Raw genomic sequence first — 24,668 nt, 5'->3', positions numbered from 1 at the left:
TACAAAATATAGGGAAAAGATGCAGTCATGGGGGTTTACATACATTGAAGGGGTGGAGGAGAGCTGGGAGAGCTGCAGCTCACACATTCTGTTGGTTTCTCTGTCTTCGCTTTTTAACTCCTCTTACCTTTTCCTCCCTGATGCATTTTGATCACTGTCGTCTTCCCTTTGCTCTCTTAAATTCTGTCTAAGGGTACAGTGGGACTTCAGAAAGCAGGACTCAAACAGTAGAGTGGCTAATAATAGTAGTAACTAACCATTCTGTGGAACTTCCCAAGTGCCACACAATATGCTAGGCAGTTTGTATGCATTGACTAATTCTCAACAACAGCCTTTTGAAGCGGACAATATTATTACCCACACTTTACTGATTCTACTGATGACATTGAGCAAATTACCAAAGGCCACAGCAAGATGGGCTTCAAACCCATCCAATCCATCCCTTACCCACAGCACTGTCCTGCCTGTCAAATGCCTGGCTTCTCTCCTGCAAGGTTTAAAGCCTTCTCACCTTCTTCCTATTCTTGGTGGAAATCCTGACCTCAGCTTGGTTTAATCTCTTCATCCAGCAGACCTGGAATGAGTGTTCTGTCCAGCTTTTCTCTGGCCTATAATGCTATACCCTATCCTTCCCTTGTTCCCTGCCCAGTCTTGGTCCATGAGAGTAGACGTACATTTCCTGCCTCTTATACCATGCTTCTCTGCTCTCATGTCCTCTCAAGTCTGTAAGGCGGCATCCCCTGGAAGAAGGAGTTCTTCTTAGAGATATTTCAACCCCTTGCTAGAAAATGGCGTTCACCTGCCTCTGAGGCTAATTCTCCATTTAATCTCCCGTACTCACATGCCCCTGATAATAAAGTCATTGCCTGTGCATCCCCTGTGGCGCTTTGGAGTCCTTGCAAACAAACAAACAAACAAACAAAAAACCTTTGCCCTAGGCTGAGAGTCCAACCTGAGTCCTAGCTCTACTGTGAACTTGTTGTGTGACCTTGCACAAGTCACTGCACTTCTGTTTTTTCTTTTACTTGCAAAATAAAGGAATTTGACAAAATCACCTTTAAAGCACTTTCCACCTCTAACGGGCTATGAGATCCTATAACAAAGATATTTGATGGGGGAGGGAATGTGAAAGGAAAGGGAACACCATAAAGCCACCTTAATGACTTTGAATTTGATGCCTTCCTAAGTAGACCAAAGTGAAAGTGATTCAAAAGGAGCCCCAGGGTATAATCATTCTCATGAGGACCGCAGTGAGCTCTTCATTTTACTCCTCCAGGTATTATTGGAGCTACAGGGGAGCAGGTAGGTTGGCTGTTTGAGATGTCAGAGTTGTTGTTCTCAATTTCTAATGTTGGAGAGTTTTGGGTGAAACTCACATAATTAAACCTTAAAGAAAATGTTTCCCCCATAGCACTGCATAACTCCGATGGGGCTTCTGAACAGAAAAAAAGTATGGAATTCAGTGTCTGTTGCTCCCAATAATATTTGACACAACTGTCCAGAATGAAAATTAGAAGCCCTCTAACCACAGAGATATATCAGTGACAGGAGAGAGACATCAGGGGAGTGCCAAGGGCTGAAGGGCAGGTAAGAGCAAAGTAATACAAAGTGGTTAAGAAAACCAAAGGGAGAGAGACAACTTTCACCCTTTCCAACACCCTCCAGGCTAGAGAGCTTGGGTAAATTTTGACCTAGTTGTCCTTGTGTACATGGCTGTGAGCTTTTATTAAGTATTTATGCAGCAGTTTATATTTTACCAAGTGCTTTACAATCACTTTTATTTGGCTTAGTAACGTTTTCCTGGAATCCCATCTACTTTATGGTCAGAAGAGTCATTTCTTGTTTGCTTAGCACCTCCATGTGTACAGCCTCACACAATAGGCCACTTGTTCTAGCAGGAAAGCAGGTGCAAAGAGTTGAGCAGTGAAGGGCACCTGCAGCTAGCAGGGCAGTTGGAGTGGGGGTAGTTTACACTTCAGTTCACCTTTTCTCCCCCTTTGTTATTCTTTCGTGTTATGTTATTGCTGGCAACTTGAGAGTGGTGGGGCAAGGCTTGGGCCTGCCAAGTGCAGAGCTGTCCTGACATATGGACACTGGCAGAGATAGGCTCTTTCCCCTGTGCCAGTGTCTCTGCCCATGCCCACCATGGCCACGTGCTTCCACCAGGCAAAGACTTGGTGAATATGTTTCTTTCTGCTGCTTCAGGGCTCTTGCTGCAGCCTTGGTTCTCAAACTCTGGACATGAGTTTAGGAAGACTATAGAAAGAGGAGTTCTACTCTCTGCAGACAAGACCAGCCAGTGTTCTTGGACAAATCTAACACTTAGCTACCTTATTCTTGGTAGTCTCTTTTCCCTCCCACCAACCACGGCAGCCCCCTTGTGCCAGCACTCTGGATTTTGTGATGTAGGATGGTGTGGCTGTATAGATGTCTCATGAAGCAATACGGCCACACACTCTCAATCACCAGTTTGCAGTGGGAATCCAACACAGTCATCAGTTGCATGTTTCCTTTTCTGAAGACCAGATTTGCCAAGGCAGAAACTAAATTCTGGTTCATGAAGTCCAGGCTGGAATTAGTGGGCCAGAACATTGGAAAATTCAGGACCTCCAACTACTAATGTTCTGTGGCTGAGAACAGGGCTATGTAGATGCTTAATAGGTAAGTGTAGAATAGATGATGACACTCAGTGGAGTATAGAAAAGGAACTCTGCTGTTCTCTAGGTTACCCCTGGTTTCTAAAATGGTGTGATCTGGCAGGTGGGACACATTGACAGATTTACATCGAAGGGCCCAGTGTAACGTAGGTCCTCAGTCAGTGGCTGCAGATTTGGGGGAAAGGCCTCAGGGACAACAGGTTGACAAGGATTAGGCAGAATAGTTTAGAGTCTCCATCACACAAACTGAGCATTGGATGAGGCCTTTTATCTCAGGTCAGTTCAGTAGACATTTATTGAGTGCATACTGGGTGCCAGGTACTGGGTAAGGGAGTGGGCCTAGAAATGAATACAGACAAGAGCCCCAGGACAGAGTTTTGCCCAGGAAAACACAGCTGGCAAGAGGAAGTCATACCTGAACACCAGGGGCTCACTCAAAAAAACATGAAATACTGGCTTGGAGGAACAAAACTAATTCTAGAGCCTGGGGCCTGACAGGTGAGTCAGTTAAACTAACACCTTCCTGCCCTTGTCACTACTGGCTCGGGATCTGGGTAGGGCTAATTCCGCAGGTTGAAGGTTTGAGGCCTGGAAGTGACTGTGGCTAAGGCCAGAGGAGCTGACAGAAAACAGTGGCAGGAATGTTTAGCTTTCTTTTCAAGTGTATCGGTAGTACCTATTTGCATGAAAACAGTTTGTTTTTTGAGGCTGATAGTTGGCAATTTATTAACCACAGTTCAGCCAGACATCCAAAAGAACACTGAGGAGTCTTTTCTCTGTTTACTGCATATTCTAGAAATGCCACACAAGAAAAAAACCCACCAGGCGCACTTTTTCTGGTTTCAGACTTGCCTCTCTCCCAAACGTGTCTGGAGTCAGTTAAGAGTGATTGTTTAGGTGGACTTTGAGAGTCCTGTTCTTCAATGTGAAGATCACCACATTAAAGAATGGATGTTTGTTGTGGGCCCTGCAGGGACCGGAGACAAACAAAGCAGCATTCTGAACAGACAGATTTGAAAAAGCATGTGGGCATTTTCAAGAGTCATCTAATTCGTTACTTGTGACAGTTATCCAAAGTGGAAGCAGAATATTTTCTATCACTGAGAGGAGGAATATGAACTGTGGGAGAAGGAGGGAGGGGAACAGGCTTCTGACGCCCAAAACTGGTCACTCGGGAAACTTTGGAGGGCTGCCCTGGGCCACAGGTGAATGATTAGTTCTTCTGTGAACTAAAATTAATTTCGAACCATTTGAAGTCCTTTCTGATCATTTCCCCTTCAGATGATGCCCTGTCTCCTGGAAGGTTTGGGAGGGCACCTCTGCTAAAAACTTCCTCTCAGCTAGGCTTAAATGCTTAGTGCCAGCCATTCACACATCATTGCTCAATCGCAATGGCAAAGAAAGTTCCAGTGCTTTTTCCCTTGCCCATTTTCCCTGATGATAAACCATTCCTACTCATGCCTTGACCCATACTTTACTGAGGACAAAAATAAGAGAACTGATACTCTTCCGTTTCTTAAGTTCTTAATGTGGGGATGAAGGGATTTGAAGCTTCCCTTGGCTATTCGTTGCAAGGTTTATTTCTTCTCTCTCAGGAAGCTCTTTTTTTATTTTTTATTTTGATTTTTTTAGAGACTGATTTTCCTGTACTCCACCCAGGCTGGAGTACAGTGGCACCAACATAACTAACTGCAGCCTCAACCTCCTGGGCTCAAGTGCTCCTCTTGCCTCAACCTCCCAAGTAGCTGGGACCACAGGCATGGGCCACCATGCCTGGCTAATTTGTTTTTAAGTTATGTAGAAACGAGGTCACCCTATGTTGCCCAGGCTGGTCTCGAACTCCCGGACTCAAGCAATCCGCCCACCTCTGCCTCCCAAAGTGCTGGGATTACAGGTGTGAGCCACCATGCCTAGCAGGGGATTCTTCTCAAATAACATTTATTGAACATCTACTGCATTTGAGATTCTGTGTGTGGTGATTTCATGTGATAAAAATAATAACAGCAGCCCTCATATAGAACTTTCTATGTGCCTGGCATTGTTTTAAGCACATGTTATCTCAATTTGCTAAAATTCATTATATCAAGTCTCAAAACAGTGCAGGTGGCATTATTCCTATTTTATAGATGAGGAAACTCTAGTTCAGCAAGGTTTAATTATTTGTCAAAAGTCACACAGCAGGTGGGGGCACCAGCTTTGAACCCATGTCTCTGACTCCAAGGCCAGTGCTCTTTCCATCACATAACTCTGTCTCTCTAAAATGTATTATGTACTTGCTGCCTCAGTAAACTATGACTGCCTAACTGAACTTAATGTCTTACAACAATTATTGGTCATTATTTTGAACTTCAGTGACCTTCATACAATGCCCTCATGTTGCTGAGGTATGTGACTAGTTCCTTGCCCCCTTGTTCTTTGCTATTCTGTTTGGGGGAGGTAACAGCTTCATTCCTGTCTCCCTAGCAGTGATGCCAATAATAACTTCAGTTGCTGTTGTTTGGCCTCTGGGCCTCGGTTTGCCCCTCTGTAAGAGGAGAACATTGGGCTGAATGACTTCAAAGGTCCTTTCCAACCCTGATATTTTCATCAATTAAAATATAACTTAAAAATGGGTAAAGAGGCCGGGTGCGGTGGCTCACGCCTGTAATCCCAGCACTTTGGGAGGCCGAGGCAGGTGGGTCATGAGGTCAGGAGTTCAAGACCAGCCTGGCCAAGATGGTGAAACCCTGTCTCTACTAAAAATACAAAAATTAGCCAGGCATGGTGGTATGTGCCTGTAATCCCAGCTACTTGGGAGGTTGGGGCAGAGAATTGCTTGAACCTGGGAGGCAGAGGTTGCAGTGAGCTGACATCGCGCCATTGCACCTCCAGCCTGGGAGACAGAGTGAGACTCCATCTTAAAAACAAACAACCAAACAAACACCAGGTAAAGATCATGTCCTTTTGGTTTAACTTGAGTAGAACAAGAAAATGTCTGGTCCTAGCTCTCTGGACTAGAAGGACTTGGTAAATGAGTTTGGGGTGATTGAATAAGAAGTCTCTACCACACCTCCTTGTTCTGTTATTCCCCACCCCCGATTATTGAGCTTTGAATTACACCTTTTTCTTTCTCTGTTTTTAAACACAGTTGGAGTCCTCTCCTCATTTGTATGTTCCCCTCAAGGACAGCCATCAGAGAGACACTGCTCTGGCCTAGTGTCCTGACCGCCACGTTTAGTTCTCACCAGCTTGCATACACTTTGGGCTCTGCCTAGCTTGCAATTCTCACAAGAATCACTTTTGCTGTGCTTATTTACTTTTCCCTCTCTTTATCTCTAGCCTCTTCTGCAAAGTTGGTTTCTTCAGAGTAACATTCAGGTGACCTCATCTCAAGCATTTTCTCATTACCTTCCCCTTTCTGCTGGAGGACTGTTCCCCACAGCCACAGACTCTTCTCCTTGTAGTGGGTGATACTAACTTCTCACTCTTTCCTCACCATCTGAAAAATATTATTTGCTTCTCTGGGTTTCAGTGGCTTCCTGATTATGTACTGAGACAAATCTTTTAGTCCCTCCTCAAAGTAAGGTTGGAGACTGCGCTGTAAATGAATTCTAATGCAGTTATTCTCATATAGCTAATGGCTACTAACTGAGATACAGAAATAGATTTACATCACCAAACACCGCATGCTCTCACTCGTAGGTGGGAATTGAACAATGAGAACACTTGGACACAGGGCGGGGAACATCACACACCGGGGCCTGACATGGGATGGGGGGATGGGGGAGGGATAGCATTAGGAGAAATACCTAATGTAAATGATGAGTTAACAGGTGCAGCAAACCAATATGGCCATGTATACATATGTAATAAACCGGCACACTTAAAGTATAATAAAAAAAAAAAAGAAAAAGAAGGAAATAGGCTTACATCCCCTGGGTTTCTTTCCTAGATTTTGCTTCCTTTCTACTGAAATCTACTTGTAATTTCTGAAAGGCTGTTGTTGGAGAACACAGGTACTTCTTGGAGTAAAGTGGATATATCTGTTTCTAGCACCCTCCTAGCTTAACATTGGCTCTGAAGTAGTACTGCTATGCAAACAATTATGAAAGACATTTTTTTCACATGAAAATTTTTAGTTTATAAATGCTTTCATGAAAAATCCACAACGGCCGCAGATAACATCATTGCAGCCCTTTACTCCTTCAGCTTTTTGCCAGCACCAACATTGGCCTTTGCAGTCCCCCTGACTTTCTTTATTGGGTTCTTGCGTTCCTTTCCTTGCTTTCCTGAGTCTTTTTCTTCTCATACAGGCCATGTCTTGAAAGTCTATGTTTGGGTTCATTTTTCTTTGCATAATCCAGGGAATCATAAATCATGCCAAAGCCAGTTGTCTTGCCACCACCAAAATGAGTTCTGAATCCAAATACAAAGATGACATCTGGTGTGGTCTTGTATATTTTGGCTAGTTTTTCCTGTCTTAGGCACTCTTAAATTTCTGTCTTAGGCACTGTTACCTTCCTGGGGTGAAGGACACCAATGACCATTTGTTTCCCCTGAAGTAGTCGGTTGGTCATGAACTTTGTAGTTCAGATAGTTACCGTGTTGTTCATGATGGCTGTCTATCCTCGGACAGCCGGGAAGGAGAAAGACATTTTTATTTAGATATGTGCATAAATAAAGAGAAGTTAATTGTTTCTGTCTTTATTAAGCACATTTACAAATCTCAGCTCTTTTCACCTTTGCTTTATTTTACCATGCATTTATGTAAATTAACACTGTATCATGGATAAAGAAAAGGACATTTTCTTAGGCCTCTTAATAGGATGGTTTTTCTACCCTGTTTTATGGTTTGTCTTTAAAGCTATTTATGCTCTTTAAATTATCCAGTTTTTCCCACAGTGATTGTTGTGACTAGAATGGGTTCCAAAGAAACAGGTCAAGTTAGGGATTATGTGCAATACTGAAGCTTGTCCATAAGATGGCGCTCTGAGAATGTGAGATCTCTAACTTATTTTTAGCCATGTATAGCTGGGCAGCGTATTAAACTTTTGTGAAATCAAATTTTTTTTGGTGGGGACCTAGTCCTTCTGATTGGCTCTCAAGCACTTGGAACCATTCTGATACTTAAGGGAAGAAGGAAAGTGACTTTTCTAGCAGTTTCCTTGTCCTAAATCAGTACTAGCAAGTGTCAAAAATCAGCAAGATCTGCTTGAGGGACCTTTTAAGGAAAGGGATTTCTTCTAAATGTGGGACTTGTGATACTAAATGTATGTGTTGTTACAAAACCCTGTCTGGGTATCAGATTCTTCATCTACACAGTGAGTGGATTGGATCAGATGATCTCTGACAGTGCTTCCATTTCAAATGATCTACATTTGAATTTGTTGATTTCCTTCCACTACGCCATTGCTGCCTCAGCCAGAACAGAAATGAGAAGAAAAGATCGCCTATTTTACGCTTGTTTGACTCTATTCCTCTTCTACAAGTGCTCTCTTTGCTTCAACTGTCCCAAGACAAGCATGCCCAGATGTCCTGTTTTAATGAGGTTCCTTTTCTCTTTATGGCTTTTGCGCAGGTTTTTTCCCTCTCTCTCCAACCCCCTCCCCAATCCCTAACAATCTTCCTGAACAGAAGCATGTCCCCCTTTTCACTTCACAAATAGGATTTTCTTAGTATTATGACAGTCATTTTTGTGCTAAACAGATACCAAACTGGATAAAGAAGATGCCGCATGTAAGGTAACACTTCTAACATGCTACATAGCATGTCCAGTTAAGAAAATATTAGATTTGGGAGGTAGGAACATCTCTCAGTTTATTTTTCCTCCTCCACTTGCTAGTATTCATTGCCAGAACCATGTCAAAGCTTCAGTAGAGAAGCAGCATTTTGCAGAGGAGGACAATTAATTTAATTACAGATGAGTATTACTAAGTAGCTAACCCATCATTACAATCCCCCATGGCCAACAGTGTCCCCATTCCTGACACACTCTGAGCAGTCTGTGGATAAGAAGAATTGGGGCCACGCTGGCTCCTCCTCATTCAAGGCCTGTCATGAACCACGTGCTCCAGTGGCACAGAGCTAGCCTGAGAAAATGAAATGCTGAATTAATGAATTAATGCAAAGCTGCCGAGGCACCCTTCACCGATTGACTTCCCTCTGGGCTTGAAGCTCAGAGCACGCATGTTACATGAAATTCCCCAGGGGCACATCACACATGTTTCCTTGCTGTAGCCAAGGTGACAAAGGTAGGGATGCACTAAGACATTGTTATCCTGTATTTGTTTTCCTGTTGTCCTTAGGCATTTGAAATCTTTAAATAGTCTTTGGTATGTGTCTAGTGGCATGGATGGTGATGGTGGTGGATTATTTATTTCTCTAACTTCAACACCTTGTCTCCCAAGAACACAAATATGTCACTGAATAGCCTTGGCCTGCCCACCATGGCCTCCCAAAGTATGGCTATTAAATAGCCATACTGTCAGATCTCTGTGTAAGAGAAGAAACCCCACACACAGGGCTCTCTCCAGGGGCTCTTAAAGGGCAAGTCCAGTAATCTTGCTGAGTAGGCCAAGAGAGCTTTGTGGCGATGCTGCTGGGAGCCTTGAAGACCATTATAAGCAGCTCATCCATTGTTTCCTACAAGGAAGCAATGGAGCGGGGTGGTGAGGAAATGTCAAATATTTAGTCGACATTGTTTCTCTCTAAGGAAGCAAGACCAGCATAGTGGTTAAGAACCCACACAACTGGAGATGGACTCTTAAAGTTCACACTCCAGCTCTGCTGCAGACAAGCTGTGTGACTTTAGGCAAGTGACTTACCTTCTCTGTGCCTCAGCAGCAGCAAAAACAGCTGCCAATAGTGTAGTCAGGAGGATTAAGTACATGTTTTCTTTTTCTTCAGTGCTTCGAACAGTATCTGGCACAGAGAAAGCACTCAGTAACTGACAGTATAAGTACCATGAGGTGCTTTGGGTGATTTAAAAAAACAAAAACAAAAACAACTAACCAAACCTCTGCCTTCAAAGACCTCACAGAGTACATGGAGTGGCAAATGGAATATACATAAAAGGAGCACTAGCAACTCAGGGCAGTGCCCACAATACATTTCAATGCGAGGGCAGTGAGGTCAGCATGACTCAGGGTGGTTCAGGGAGGCCCTCAATTCTCATCAGGTGAGGACTTCAGGCATCTACAGGAAAAGGTAGTGAGAACTTGGATAACTTCTTTGCCTCTGTTTTGAGAGAGGATACAACTGATAATTTACATTCATGTTCACATCCTCACTGATATACTGTCTTTTTGAAATAGGTAGGTTGGAGTTACCTCACTGAAGAGTAGAAAATAGGGCCCGGCATGGTGGCTCATGCCTATAATCCCAGCACTTTGGGAGGCCGAGGTGGGCGGGCAGATCATGAAGTTGGGAGATCAAGACCATCCTGGCTAACACAGTGAAAACCCCGTCTCTACTAAAAAATACAAAAAACTAGCCGGGCGTGGTGGTGGGCGCCTGTAGTTCCAGCTACTCGGGAGGCTGAGGCAGGAGAATGGCGTAAACCTGGGAGGCGGAGCTTGCAGTGAGCTGAGATCCAGCCACTGCACTCCAGCCTGGGCAACAGAGCGAGACTCCATCTCAAAAATAAAAAAAATAAAATAAAATATATGGGATATATATATATAGAGAGAGAGAACAAGAGAGACAAGGTTTCACTCTGTCTTCCAGGCTGGAGTGCAGTGGTTTGATCTTGGCTCACTGCAACCCCCACCTCCCAGGCTTAAGTGATCCTCCCAGCTGAGCCTCCTGGGTAGCTTGGACTGGGACTACATGCACACGCCACCATGCGTGGCTCATTTTTGTGTCTTTTGTGAAGATGGGGCTTCACCATGTTGCCCAGGTAAGTCTCAACCTCCTGGACTCAAACGATCTGCCCACCCTGACCTCCCAAAGTGCTGGAATTATAGGCATGAGCCACCACACCCAGCCAATGTGGGCTATGTTTAACCTAGCAAAGTTGAGTTCGTGACCTGATGTCAACCACCTAAGGTCTGAAGAAACTCAAGGGTGACATTGTGAACATTGCCCCAAATATGTGTTCTGTCATAAGAAAGCACCTTTGAGGAAGGACATTGGTGATGGCCAACATAACTCTTATTAACAGGAAGGATTTCCCAGAGGCCCTGAGATGTGCATGTGAGTCGGGCCCACTTTTTGTTTTTCTATTGTTTTGTTCTCTTTTGCCTTTAAAACAACTAATGCCTGTTAATATAATGTATAATATGGTGACTATATTAAAGAATATTATATTGTATATTTGAGATTCATTAAGAGAGTAGTTCTTAAATGTTCTTACCACAAAAATAAAGATAATTATGTGAAGTGATGAATAGGTTAATTAGCTGGTTTGGCATAATTGTTTCATAATGAGTACATATGTCAAAACATCATATTGGAAGTGTACATGTATTTAACTTTTATCAATTCTACCTCAAGAAAGCTGGAAAAACATTTTAATTAACAACTATATAAAATCTCATTCATTATATATTAAACTATTATAAAGATTAAAAACGGTCATGGTAAAAAATATTTTAAAATATAGAAGGATATAAAAAAATAAGATTTCACTAACATCTCCCTATTCTCACTCACTGAAAGTGACTGCTCTTATCATTTTCTTATGTATCCATCTAAAATTTTTCTGGGCATATTTGAACATGTATAGAGTGTATAAGAGTAATGCAAATGTAGACCCATTTTCATCGCGGATGCTGCTACTTATATCTGTTATAATGTATCTCGTACTTGATGCCATATCAACACATACAGATCTACTTTGCCCTATTAATGTGCTCATAGTATTTCATTCTAACACTCATTACTTTTAAAATTTGGTTCAATATTTTGTCTGGCTAAGGAGCAAAGGATAGAGACATGAGAAGCAAAAAAGTATTGAGAGCTGTGGGAGAAGTATCAAGATACCTAAAGGATAGTGCAAGAACACAGAGTTTTTAAATAGTGCCACTAAACTTAAGCAACTATAAGCATCAGTTGGACCAGGACTTTTGGTTACTGCCTTGTGAAGTAGATGCAATAATGGCAAGTTTTAGGCCTAAGACACAGGGCAGCTATTCCCAACACTTCTGTAACCAGAATCCATGCTTAATTTGCGAGAGTCCTTTGAGAATTTAAATAGCACATGGATAGAGCAGAACAGTAGATGCTATTTCAACTTTCAAAAAGTTTGGCAAGCTTTTGAACCCAAAACTGTCTTTTAAAAATGGAGTCACTGTGGGATCAGGGAGCAGTGTTTAGTCCTGGCTCTTTATCCATGGCTGGGAGATAAGAAATTTTAAAAAATACATAGCTAAAGGGGCACTTTTCTGAATGGCAGAAATTAATACAGTAGGACCACAAAGAATCAGCTGTGGGACTAATTTGATTTAATATTTATAATAGTTTTGGAAGCTGGAGTACGGGGCAAAATCGCTAAGTTGGCAGATGTCTTTACACTATTCCAATGAGAATAAGTAGCTTCAGGAAGACGCTTGTTTTATAGGAGTGGACATAAAAGTGGCTGGCAATTTTGATATAAAAAAGACCAAGGATATGTCTCTAGGGACACATTCCTGAAGTTCATTTCAGAAGATTTATAATGAACCTTACATCTTTATCTGCAAATAGGGTCTCTGCTTCAGGCATCAGTAGGAGTTAAAGAAGAGAAGATGGAGTTGGTAGTATCATCAGAAGGTGGATGATATTTAAACAGACCGCATTATATGAACATAAAAGAGGAGGCTAGTAGTGAGCTGATTCCCAACAGATAAAGAATGTTCCTTTATGTCTCTTTAAAACAGCCCCCAAAGGCAATTGGTATTTGATGATTGGTGATCTGTGTATTCACGAATTAACTTTTAAAGTTAAATAATCTGAATGTGTTAAGCTATCATTTTAGAAGAAATGCAATCAAATGTACTCTTCAGCATCTTTGCTACAAAATATTTTCCTTCTCAGAGGATGACATTTAATTATGAATGTCAGAACTAGATTTCCTGACCTCCTCTGTTAGCATGCATGTTTTTCAAAGTATGTCCTTAATATTGGCAGATACATTGTATCATGGACGGGGACATCTAATAGAACGAGATTAGTATCTTCTGAAGTTGTGCAATTTTCAGTAATAAAGAGATAATGCCCTATCTACCTCTCAACTTCACAGTGTGGTTGAGAAGTTCAAATGAGCTGAGTGATATGAAACTGCTTTGTAAAGTGCTGTGCAAAAATATGGTAGTGTTCATTATTCTTTGTACTTCATAATTTGGGATTAGAAATATAAATTGACTCAAATCTATGAATTTATCCTTTATAGATGTAAATGCAAATGTGTGAAAATCAGTATACGAGGATGTTCTCTGCAGCATTGTTTATATTAACAAAATATTACAAATTATTGTTAATCAGTAAGGTATTGGATAAATAAGTTATTATTGAGCCATACAGAGAAATAAGAACAAGACAGTTCCATGTGTCCTAACATGAAAATATGTCCAAAGTATATATTTAGTTTTAGTTTTTGTTTTGAAACAGGGTCTCACTCTGTCACCCAGGCTAGAGCACAGTGGTGTGATCACAGCTCACTGCAGCCTTGATCTCCTGGGCTCAACACTTCAGCCTCCAAAGTTGTGCACCACCACGCCCAGCAATTTTTTTTTTTTTTTTTTTTTTTTTTTAGTGGTTCGGTTTCTTAATTGTTTTATTTTAAGCAGTTCTGTTTTTTGTATTAAAATACTACAACTCAATATTTTTGTCAAAGTTTCCACTTTCTTATCAGAGACAAAAGCCAGAAAAATACAAAAAGTGTTCCTTTCCCCCATTCCTCAAGCATAACATCCAACAACTTGGCAGCTGGTAGTTGTTGTTGACAGTTGTGACTTGTATTTGGTGATATAAACAAGATTATAGAGGCACTAAACCATAAATGTAGTTTCATTTTTTGGGGCATTACTATCATTTTACAAAATATTTAGCTTCTACTTTGAGCATTAAAATGTAGTCCAGCTTTTTAAAGCCACAATTAACCACCATATTTTTTATAGGACCAAAACAGTTTGATTGTGCTTTTAAAAAGTGATCATTTAGAATCAATTAATTAGAATTAGAAATGCTTAATGCCTACCTTAAGTGGATACCTAATTAATTCCTAAAATAAAATTGTGGTCTCTTTAAAGACGTTCAAGTTGCAACATTGAAGCTGCTTTGGTGGTGCCATCTAAATGATAATCTGTTTGCAAATGCCAAATGAAAACTCTTTGTTGGTAGATTGAGCTATGTGGAGAATTAAACACAAATCAGTTTAGGCATCTTCACTTTTCATTATCTTATCTCATTGGAAATTATACATAATGTAAACAGTAGAACACAATTCACTGATGTTTTTCCTTAGTTTAATACAAGTGTACCTCACTTTAAGCAAAATATACTAAATGATTTGTGAAGCAGGACTTTCCTTACTTTTTCAGTTAAAAAGATGTGCTTACAGAATTTCTTTAAATAACAAGGCTTCTTCGACCTGTTTAGAGTATTTAGATCACAGAAATTCATTTCACACACAACTTCTTTGAAATACCTACATTGCATAAAATGAGGCACACAGGTAAATGTGCCCATTCCATCAAGACTGCCTCATTATTTTGTGGTTATTTTATATTTTTCAGTTTGTCATTATTAACAGTTTAATATGCCAGGTTCATTCACTCCCTGTTTTAGTTGAGATGAGTTAGTGTTTCTAAGGAGTGTTTTGTAATCTCTTGTCCCAAACTAGGCTGGTTTGGGAATCCAGTGCGAGTGACTGAAAATTGAAATTCAATCCTGAACATCCTTCCAGAACACAGCCTGTCACCCTGTGGAGATAACACACAAACTACCTCAGAGGACCCCCACCTGTGGCAGTGAAAATCATGTGAGAGTCATAGTTCAAAAGAAAAAAGTGCTGAGCACTATGGCTCATGCCTGTAATCTCAGCACTTTGGGAGGCTGAGGCGGGAGGATCACTTGAGCCCGGGTGTTTGAGACCAGTCTGGGCAACATAGGGAGACCCCGTCTCTACAAAAAGTTGGCCAGGCATGGTGGCTCACACCTGTAATCCCAGCACTTTAGGAGGCCGAGGTGGATGGATCACCTGAAGTCAGGAGTTCGAGACCAGCCTGGTCAACATGGCGAAACCCCCGTCTCTACTAAAACGCCTGGCTAATTTTTTGTATTTTTTATAGAGATGGGGTTTCACCATGTTGTCCAGGCTGTACTCAAACTCCTGGGCTCAAGTAATCCTCCTGCCTTGGCCTCCCAAAGTGCTGAGATTACAAGTCCAGTCCAAAGTATATATATTAAGTGATGCAAAGTTGCAAATCAGTATGAGTAACATCATTCCAATTTTGGTTAAAATTACCCATTAGTATATGTAGGTGAAAACCTCTACATGTATATCAAACTGTTGACCATGGTCCACTCTTGGAAAAACAGATTGATGGGGCAACTTTTACTTTATGCCTTGTTTATTTCTGTACTTCTTGAATTGTTTATAATGAACATTATTATTTCATAATTTAAAATATGAATTATAGATATCAATTTACCCTTATAACCCTGGCTACCCTATTGTAATTGAAAAAAAAAGTATATAAAGAGAGAGCAAAAGCCCTGGGAATCTTTTCATTTCTTTAAGAAAGCATTCCATTATCAGGATCAGGGGCAAGTAAAAAAGAGCTCAAAACCTTTTTCTCTCTTTGGCAGTGGTGTTCTGGTATTCCCACATGATGAAAGCAGAAGGAATAAATGACATCTGTTTCTTGTTTTCTTTGTTTCGCAAAATGAGGAATAATTCTATGTAGAGGTCTGGAACTATGGGTGCAATAAGGAAACCACCTCATCTGTGCATCACTGTCCCAGTTGAAGTTGGCAAAACCCCACACTGGAAAGCAGAATTGCCTAGTACTTTAAGTAGTTACCCTTCTCATGATGGTGAGGATGTCCATTGCTACCCTGAAACTTCAATTCTGGAGTAAAGCCTATGGTTTATCCTACAGGAGCACGTTAAAATCTTCCCTCAGGCTAGTGTTCTCTCCTCTCATGGAGAACGCAGAGGGAAGCTGACAGGTGTAATTTATGGTGCAAGTGATTTGAGAAAGTCTCCTGAATAGATACCCAGCTCCATAGCCTACAGGAAACAGTGGGAGGAGGAAGAAGAGGGGAAGGAAGAGGTAAAGAATATGGAAGAATCTTTCTCCTTCAAATGAGTAGAAGGCTTACACACAGTGAAGGTTCATTCTGTGTACTTCACTGTCATGACCTTGAACCTCCCCCAGCACAGCTCTAATCACTCTGCCTTGTCATTGGCCCTTACTCTTCTAGACTCCCCACTAGACTGAGAGCACAATAAGCGCACACAGACCTTGTCTGTCTTGTTCATTGTTGTATCCCCAACATCTAGGGAAGAAAAGGGATATTGAATATAATTGCTGATTGTTGAATGAATGTTTTCTTACTGTAAATAGACACTATGTGGAATGGTCTACTTTTGCACCATGAGGTCGTCTCATGAGCTTGTGTCAGCCTGACTGTTGATGCCAAATAAAGTCAGCTTTTCCTTTGTTTGGGACTTTCTTTGACAAACCTTTTCTTTACCTTCACCTTTACAGATACAGCCAAAAGGCGGCAAGGAATGGAATGAAAAACCAGTTCAATCTCCATGAGCTGAAAATGAAGGGCCCTGAGCCAGTAGTCAGTCAAATTATTGACAAATTGAAGCACATTAACCAGGTATGTGGAATGTCAAAAAAAATAATAATAAAAAGTAGAAATGACAGAGAGAAAGAGAGAGAGAGACAGCTTCCACTGTTCAAACTATATTCTTGGGTTTTTAGAAAAGACACTGTTATTTTCTTCAAATAGTCTGTCTGCTAAAAAGGACTTCTGGCCTTCATTTTTCACCCGACTTTTAAATTATAAAGACAATATTGCAATATGAGGGGTATCTTAGAAAATAGAGGGAAAAATATTTCTCACAATCGCACTATTCTATCCCGTCTGTTTTCATTTTTACATGTTCTCATCTAACATTTGTCCAGAAAGGCACACTCACACAGACTTTTTCCATAATCAGAAATCCACAAGTGATTTGTAGTTCTGAAAATTAACACTATCTTGGCAACACTTTTCCATATTGTCACAAATTTTTTTGTTATTGTTGTTTTGTTTTGTTTTGTATTGTATTGTTTTGAGACACGGTCTTGCTCTGTTGCCCAGGCTGGAGCACAGTGGCACAATCGTGACTTACTGCAGTCTTGACCTCCTGGGCTCAAGATATTCTCATGTCTCAGCCTCCCAAGTAGCTGGTACTATAGGCATGCACCATCACACCTGGCTAATTTTTAATTTTTTTGTAGAGATGAGGTCTCACTATGTTGCCCAGGCTGGTCTCGAACTCCTGGGCTCAAGCGATCCTACTGCATTGGCCCCGCAAAGTGCTAGGACTACAGGTGTGAGCCACCATGCCTGGTCCCCACAAATCTTTATATTAATTATTTGTTATGGCTGCATAATATTCTGTTGAGTATTCATCATAATTAATCTGCATGCTTTTGCTGGATATACAGGTCGCTTCAAATTTTTTGCCATCATAAATAAAGGTACCTCCTCATATATAATGCTTTATCCTGATCTTAGCTTATTTTCTTAACATGCTAAAGTTATTGGGTCAAAGGATATGAGCAATTTAAATGCATGTATCCAAATTGCTTTTCAATGAGAATGTATCAGTTTTCACTGTCACCAGCAAGACAGGAGAAGTCCAATTTCACTGCATCCCTGCCAGCTTCTGACTCACTGCCATGCACAGAGACACCCACAGATTCCCTTGACCTGTACACATAGTTTTTCCTCTCATAAGAAGTTTAGTAACAAGACACAAATAGAAGTTAGTTGTACCATCTGCTTGTGATTGCTTTGTGGCCACAATAAAAATGCCACCAAAAAGGCATATACCAGAGTGACAGTGTTCCTGCCCCATGATCCATGGGTGGGAGGACTCCGGCATCACTGACTTCTATTTATAGTTTAGGAAGAACTTAATGGAACTGAAATCCTTATGCAAGAACAGAGGTTTTATACAAAGACATTGGCATGAGTTTTTAAAATATGGATTTTAGCAGTGAAATTTTTGTGGGTCTTTAAAATATGGATTTTAGCAGTGAAATTTTTGTGGGTCTTAGAAAATACTTAGAAGGGCTTTCTAAGAGTAGTATTTTTTTCACTGCAATTGCATTGTGAAAGTATTGATGACATGCTTGAGTGTAAACTCCTCTGGTGCCTAATAAAGTACTCTGTACTCAGTGAGCACTTAATAAATAGCTGATAGTGCTGCTGAGCAAATGATAATGGCAGCGTCTACCTAACTGAGCCTTTTTGTGTGTGTGTGTGAAAGTACAACTTCACTAAGTTCTATGAAGCCTTGCTAGATATAGTGTGATAATTTCAAAATGCATCTCTGAGGGGATCAGAGCACAAACGATGTAAAACACTTACTACTGAGTTGAGGGCATGATATACTTCACTTGGGGACAGTGGTACAAATTATCTCAAACCAAATGTGTCTAGGTGGCTATGTTCAACTGGTTAGACCCCAATACTGGTGAGGCCAAAATCTCAGTTTCCATCACTGTGTCCCTAATCCTAAATGAGGAGTATTGTCAACAGGTCCCTTGTGTCAACAGACCTTAAGGATTACCTACTATTTACTCAGCCAGGTGCCAGGGATTTTGGGGATTCAAAGGAAGTCTAGTCCTCTGTCCTCACAGCATCCTTGGGAGAGGAAGCACAAGCATAGGAAGTGGTTAAATAAAGATAAAGGGCAGCCTGTGATGCAGAGCCTGAAGAGGAGTGCTGCTCATTGGTTTTGGGTGGCATGATTAGGCTAGTGGGAAGATTGCAGAGAGGGGCAAGTGTTAAGATCTGCCATAAGCGATGAGTAGGGTTTGAGTAGGTAAAGACAAGCAAGGGAGGGGCAGTCATAAGAAAGATAGAGTGAAGACCTGTGCGCGGACCCCACCCTAGAAAATGGGAAAGCTGCATCAGACGTGGGCTTCTATATGATCAGGCAGTCACTAAAAAGTATTTATAGCAAGCCCTTTCAGCAAAGGCTTTGGGCACAGTAGAAAGAATATGGGCTTTGAATCCAAATGGATCTGAATTCAGTTATAGATTTTACTAGGTATATAACCTTGGGTAAATCAGTTAACCTCTCTGAGCTTTAGTTCTCTCATTGGTATTATGGTAAAGGTATCAAAAACTCCAGTGTGTATATATATTATATACATATATATATATATAAAATATACACACAGATATATGTAATTGCATGTGCATGACAGGCACTTAATATATGGCAGTTAGTTGTGAGGACTGTGTTTAGGATTTTCTCTATGGGCAGGACTTGAGTTTGAAAGGGAGTTCCAGTACTTTCTGCCAGTCTAATTCTTCTCCCCCAGTTTTGTATGTTTATAGATCCCTTTAATGCATCTCTTCTCTCTCTTTCTCTCCCATGTTGTCTCCTTGTTTCCCTCTCCTCTAACTTTCAGCCACGAAAAGCTGAAACCGGCTGACAGGTAGGGTGATGTACATAGAGAGAAAGGTCGCTATTACAATTCCTTTTTCCTACCTCTGGCCATGAATAAGTGTGTGAACATTGTCAGTTTCTATACAAATACCATTGAGCAACCAATTAATTCTCATTGATAAACCAGTTTTACCTGTTTCAGTTGAGCTGTTAAAATTGTTGGACTCCAAATACCCACATTGATTTTTTTTTTCTCATCTGTGTTGCTTTATATAGCTGAAACACATTTTTTCAGTCCTTAAATAAAATCCATATTTTGGCCATGATTCGATCTGAAAGTGAGACACTTTAGGGAAGTCATAAAGAAGAAAGTCATGATGATGTCGATGATGTTGATGATAATGATAATGTGTAGTCTTTGTATAGCATTTACCCATATTTCAAAGTGATGTCATGTTCTAAGGTCTAACTGCTTAGAAAAAAAATCCAACCTGGAATTATATAAGATATAAAACTGTGACAGAATCTTTTCAAGAACTCATTATTACTCTTAAACCTTATCTCATTTTCACTGTTTTTTGGGGAGGTAAGTGATAAATAATGTTTGTCCTTTTTATAGTTAGAGAAACTGAGGCAGAAAGCCATCAGTGGCTGTGTAGACGTAGACATGCTGCCAAAAGATTCAGTGAGTTCAGTTGAAAACTCAGTCAATTATCCAGATGTTTCCTATATACTGCCAAACATCTGGATTCACTGAATGCCTGACTAAATCGGCCTAAAGCTTTGGTGATAGGGAGGTAGAATTAAGTTAACTTTCCAAGTTCACATGTAATTGAGTGGTGAATCTGAGAATGTGATGTTATTTTCCTAAGCCCCTTGCTCGGTGCTGCATCTATTAAAACTATAATAGCGTGCTAATACAGAGATACTGTCTCTCTCTCTCTCTCTCTCTCTCACACACTCTCTCTCTCTCTCTCTCTCTCTCTCTCTCTCTCTCTCTCTCTCTGCATGTATGCCCCATGTTTGTCCATCCAGATGAACTATGGCTAGGCCATTTATGAGCACATCCCAAAATAGCTTTTCACTTTGTTTCCTGGGAATTCTCAGCTGCCTCCTTGCAGGTTATGGTTACTGTTGATAGCTCTGGAAATAATATACCCACTAAGAGAATAAAGTAACATTATTTTCATACTGATAGTCCCATGGTATAACTTTGAGGGGATGGGTTCAGGGCCAGGCTCAGGCGCCTTTCCTGGGAAGGCCTACAGGTGTGGAATGTTCTCCCCTCCTCCTTCCAAGCCAGAGTTCCTGTGTAACATTCCCACGATCAGAAATGAGGACCTTTTTATTTCCTTTTCAGTTTCTAATTTGTGTGAGAATTTATTGTCTTGTGTTAGGAGAGGAATTGCACTATTTTACGTCCTCAGTGTCAGTCCTGGAATTTGCTAGGCCATATTGCTTTAAAACAACAACAACAACAACAACAACAACAACAACAACAACAACTAAGTTTTGTTTTTGTTAGTGTCATTCTGCTCCAGGCTCCTACATGGAGAGAAGACTCCACAATTACCAAAAATGATCACAACACACCGTTACTCATATAATACTGTGGGTCATTTATCCCCTAACCTAGTTTTGTTGTTAACTTTTCTCTCTCTTTAAGAGTAGTCATGTAGTTAGTGCTAATTTAGCAGTCCCTAAACTGCCACAGGAGTTATTGTTCCCAAGAAAAATCTATCCATTTATTGTTTCCCCATTTCAGTTCAGGTTCAAATGAAATACCAGAAATTGTTTTCCTGCCCGTTGTAAACAGTTGAAGCCAGAGTAGTCAATACCTGCCCATTTGGTGTCAGAGCTTTTCATTCAAAGTTAGATAAAGTCTCATCTGTTTGGGATGGTTGAAATGTCCTGCTGAATGGTGGGGGAGTGGACGAGATGGCCTCTTAAGATTCCTTCCAGCCGTGTGATTCCATGATTTGTGGCTCAAGGTCAGGCTTTAACCCAGCACCCTCTTGTGAACAAGTCTTGTGACTTTATTCTCCACTCTGCCACTCTTTTTAAAACACCCTGTTCCCAGGTCACCCCTTTCCACTTTGTAACCTCTCATCTTTTCAGAGGTTGTTCCCTTCCCACCAGCCTTCCAGCCTGGGCAGATGGAACTTAAACTTGCCCTTCCCCCCACCCAATTCTTCTGTTCTGCCTTGTTCTCATTAGGCTATGAAAACATTAAACTATAAAAACAGTTTTGCATTTATCACCCCTAAGTTTCCCTCCTCCAGGGCCAGATAGGTGACCTGTTTTCGAATCATGTTAACCATGTGATGCCATATGAATGATAATAATTCTGCCATATATTTACATAGCACAATTCAGTTTGCAAAGCTCTTTCCTATCCATTAGATAATGTGATCTTTATAGCCGCTCAGAGAGGAAAGCAAGGCAGGCATTGTTACTTACATTCCCAGATGAAGAAACCATGGGCATTAGAAGTCTACTGATTTCCATACAGTAAGTAGTAGAGCTAGACCTAGAATCCAGAGCTACTGATTTCATTCTCTGTGCACTTTCCTTTACTTGTACCAAGACATGGCACACCTATTAGGAAGATCTATATAGAAAAGATGTGCAGAATACAAATAACAAAAACTCCCTAATTTGTGGTCTGATAATTTTCAAGTGCCAAATATGGTCATTTCTATGGCCGAACTCTAAAATCAGCAGCAATGAAAGATTAAGCACATTGTTTACAAAATCTCAATTGGTGAGATTCTTGGAAAACTAACCACCACATTGTATGGAAACAGAGGAACTTTGTGGCATGAGTTTGAGTTATAAATAGCAGAAGAACTTTCTGCTAGTGAGTCCTAATTCATAGAATGATGTTAAATGGTCAAAGATAATTTAAAAATCTAGAACAGACACTGAAATGTCTCTACTTCCATCCCCCTCTGTAAACACCAGAAAAGTATTTTTAAGATGCCTAGCAGACTCTAGTGCGATGAAGACACTAACTTTTGAAATAGAAAGTTAAAATTTTTAATAAGTTAATTAGTAAAGCTGTTAAGTGCCAAAGGAGCACTCAGGACATTCCTTAGCATGTGATTTTAGAAAAATGTTTGAAATGAATCTCAGACATGATGAAAAACACTCCAGGTAACTTGTTTTCATAGTCTTCTCACAATAACAGGAGTGAGAGTTGTAAAACACTGGCCTAGTGCAATGGTTGCTAGAAAAGCCAATATTGATATAAAATTTCTAAGTAAAAGGAGAAACCTTTTGAAAGTCAACGTTAAGTAAAAGACCTTCCCAAATGGAATTATGTCCCAGTGTCTGTCTTACTTGTTCACATACAAGTGACATGGCAGAACTCTAGTAATTGCCCTTTATTTCCATATGGAGCCAGAATGTGTGTGTGTGTGTGTGTGTGTGTGTGTGTGTGTGTGTGAAGGACAGAGTACCTACAATGGCATGTTAACAAGAGCCAATGAATGACTTCTGAGTCACAAAAGGACAATGTGAGTTAGTCTTTTAAATACCAGACTTAGACTCTGTGGAGTTAAACATTATTTCATGACACAAAAGGAAATTCTCTGATATACTCCGAAAGGGATTTATCATTAAAAAATCTTCTGTCACTTTGTCTAATAGCCTGAAAAATAATTACAATGTCTGGTGGCTTTGGGGAGCATGTGTTTTTAGTATCTTAATTATTATATACAGTTTAATAACACCGCACCAAGAAGAATTCCCAAGTATTTCATATTAAATTTCTTGAAAATGAACTATTTGCTATATTTAGAATACACAGGATTAAAGATACTTAAATTAGGTCATGTATTTTAGTCCTTGCATATTAAATTAAATTACTCAAAAATGGAAGATGAGTCGGGAATGGCGAGCCAAAATGTTGTTGGTATTAGTGTTGGGGTCATCTTGATTGAGCAATGGAGGGAAATACATGAACTTTTCTCATTACATTATTGTATTCTTTCATAGAATACTTTTAATTGGAAGTGTTAGCAATGGAAAGGCAAGTTCTACATATGAAAAGACAATTCTGTCAAACAATATAGACTACCAGGTTTATGAAGTTTAGAAATACATATCTAAATTATCTATGAAATTCATAGGGTCTCCTATTCTATTTACATTTACCCACTGGCCAAATGCAACACCTTTTTTTTTTTTTTTTTTTTTGAGATGGAGTCTCGCTCTGTCACTCAGGCTGGAATGCAGTGGTGCAATATTGGCTCACTGCAACCTCCACCTCCCGGGTTCAAGCAATTCTCCTGCCTCAGCCTCCTGAGTAGCTGGGATTACAGGTGCCCACCACCATGCCTGGCTAATTTTTGTATTTTTAGTAGAGACAGGGTTTCACCATGTTGGCCAGGCTGGTCTCCAACTCCTAATCTCAGGTGATGTGCCTGCCTCAGACTCCCAAAGTGCTGGGATTACAGGTGTGAGCCACCGTGCCTGGCTGATACTTTTTAATAAACAGTTACAAATACTCGTTCCCTAAAAGGTTTGCAGTTACAAACATTTGCTATATGAAGTATATCAGTGTGTGTGTATGTATGTGTGTGTATTCAAATACTATTTCAGAAATTAACTGAGATATATTTATGAATATGTATCTTGCTTCTAGACTGTAAGCTCCCTAAGTGTGGGATCGCACATTTAATTCTTTGTATCCCGTGGCACCTAACACAGTAGCATATACAAAGTAGACCCTCAATATATATAATTGATTGATTGATCAGTCAATTCAAAGGACTTAACCTTTGCTGCCCTTAACTTATTTCTGAATTTAGATTTCATTTAAGGTAATTTTCACATTCAATATTAGCCAGTGTCTGTGCTAAAGGACAGAATTACATAAGTGCAGGATCATAGGGTCTAACCCTTTGATTTTACAGAGGATGTTAAAGCCAAGAGAGAGAAATGACTTGTCCAAAGTCATACTACCAGTAAATGACAACACTGGGACTGGGAAATAAACAGGTTAATATTCTATACAGCCATTTGCTCTGCTTCCAAAGGCTCTTGATACAAACGTGCTTGCAAATATACAAACACATTTTCTTATACAGTAAGTACTCCAAATCATGGCAGAAGCCCATACTTAGGAAGTTCACCTTTGGAACAAAAGGCTGTACAGCAGGAACCATGAACTTCCTAATTATTTATCACTTATTTTGGATATTAAGTAGGTTTGGGCCTAACAAGTATACCTTAGTGCCCAACTGCCTCATTCAACTCATTGGGCAGTTGTTGCACCGGGTGGGGAGGTCTCTGCTGGGATCACTGAACCAAAGGAAGGCAGAATCAGCAAGACCTGTTGCTCATGGCCTTTTACCCACTCACAGAGTCTGACTCAGGCTCCTGTTCTCATTCAGGGTCAGTCATCCTTTCAGTCTCAT

At 40.5% G+C, this 24,668-nt stretch overlaps 1 protein-coding gene and 1 pseudogene across 3 annotated transcripts in view; one reads left to right on the top strand and one right to left on the bottom strand.

Annotated features, from left to right (window-relative positions):
• The window catches only part of GPC3 (glypican 3), a 455,475-nt gene that overhangs the window by 317,297 nt on the left and 113,510 nt on the right, over positions 1-24,668 (top strand). For all 3 annotated transcript variants that reach the window (XM_015128213.3, XM_077988476.1, XM_077988475.1), the window contains exon 6: positions 16,331-16,451. In XM_015128213.3, the coding sequence (XP_014983699.1) occupies positions 16,331-16,451 (121 nt within the window). The remainder of the gene's footprint in view (positions 1-16,330; positions 16,452-24,668) is intronic.
• LOC706959 (small ribosomal subunit protein eS24 pseudogene) lies at positions 6,834-7,249 on the bottom strand (annotated as a pseudogene).

The sequence above is a fragment of the Macaca mulatta genome, chromosome X (genome assembly GCF_049350105.2).
Source record: "Macaca mulatta isolate MMU2019108-1 chromosome X, T2T-MMU8v2.0, whole genome shotgun sequence".
Classification (NCBI taxonomy): Eukaryota; Metazoa; Chordata; class Mammalia; order Primates; family Cercopithecidae; genus Macaca; species Macaca mulatta.
The sequence above is the reverse complement of the archived record's forward strand: the minus strand, read 5'-3'. Positions and strand labels throughout refer to the sequence as shown.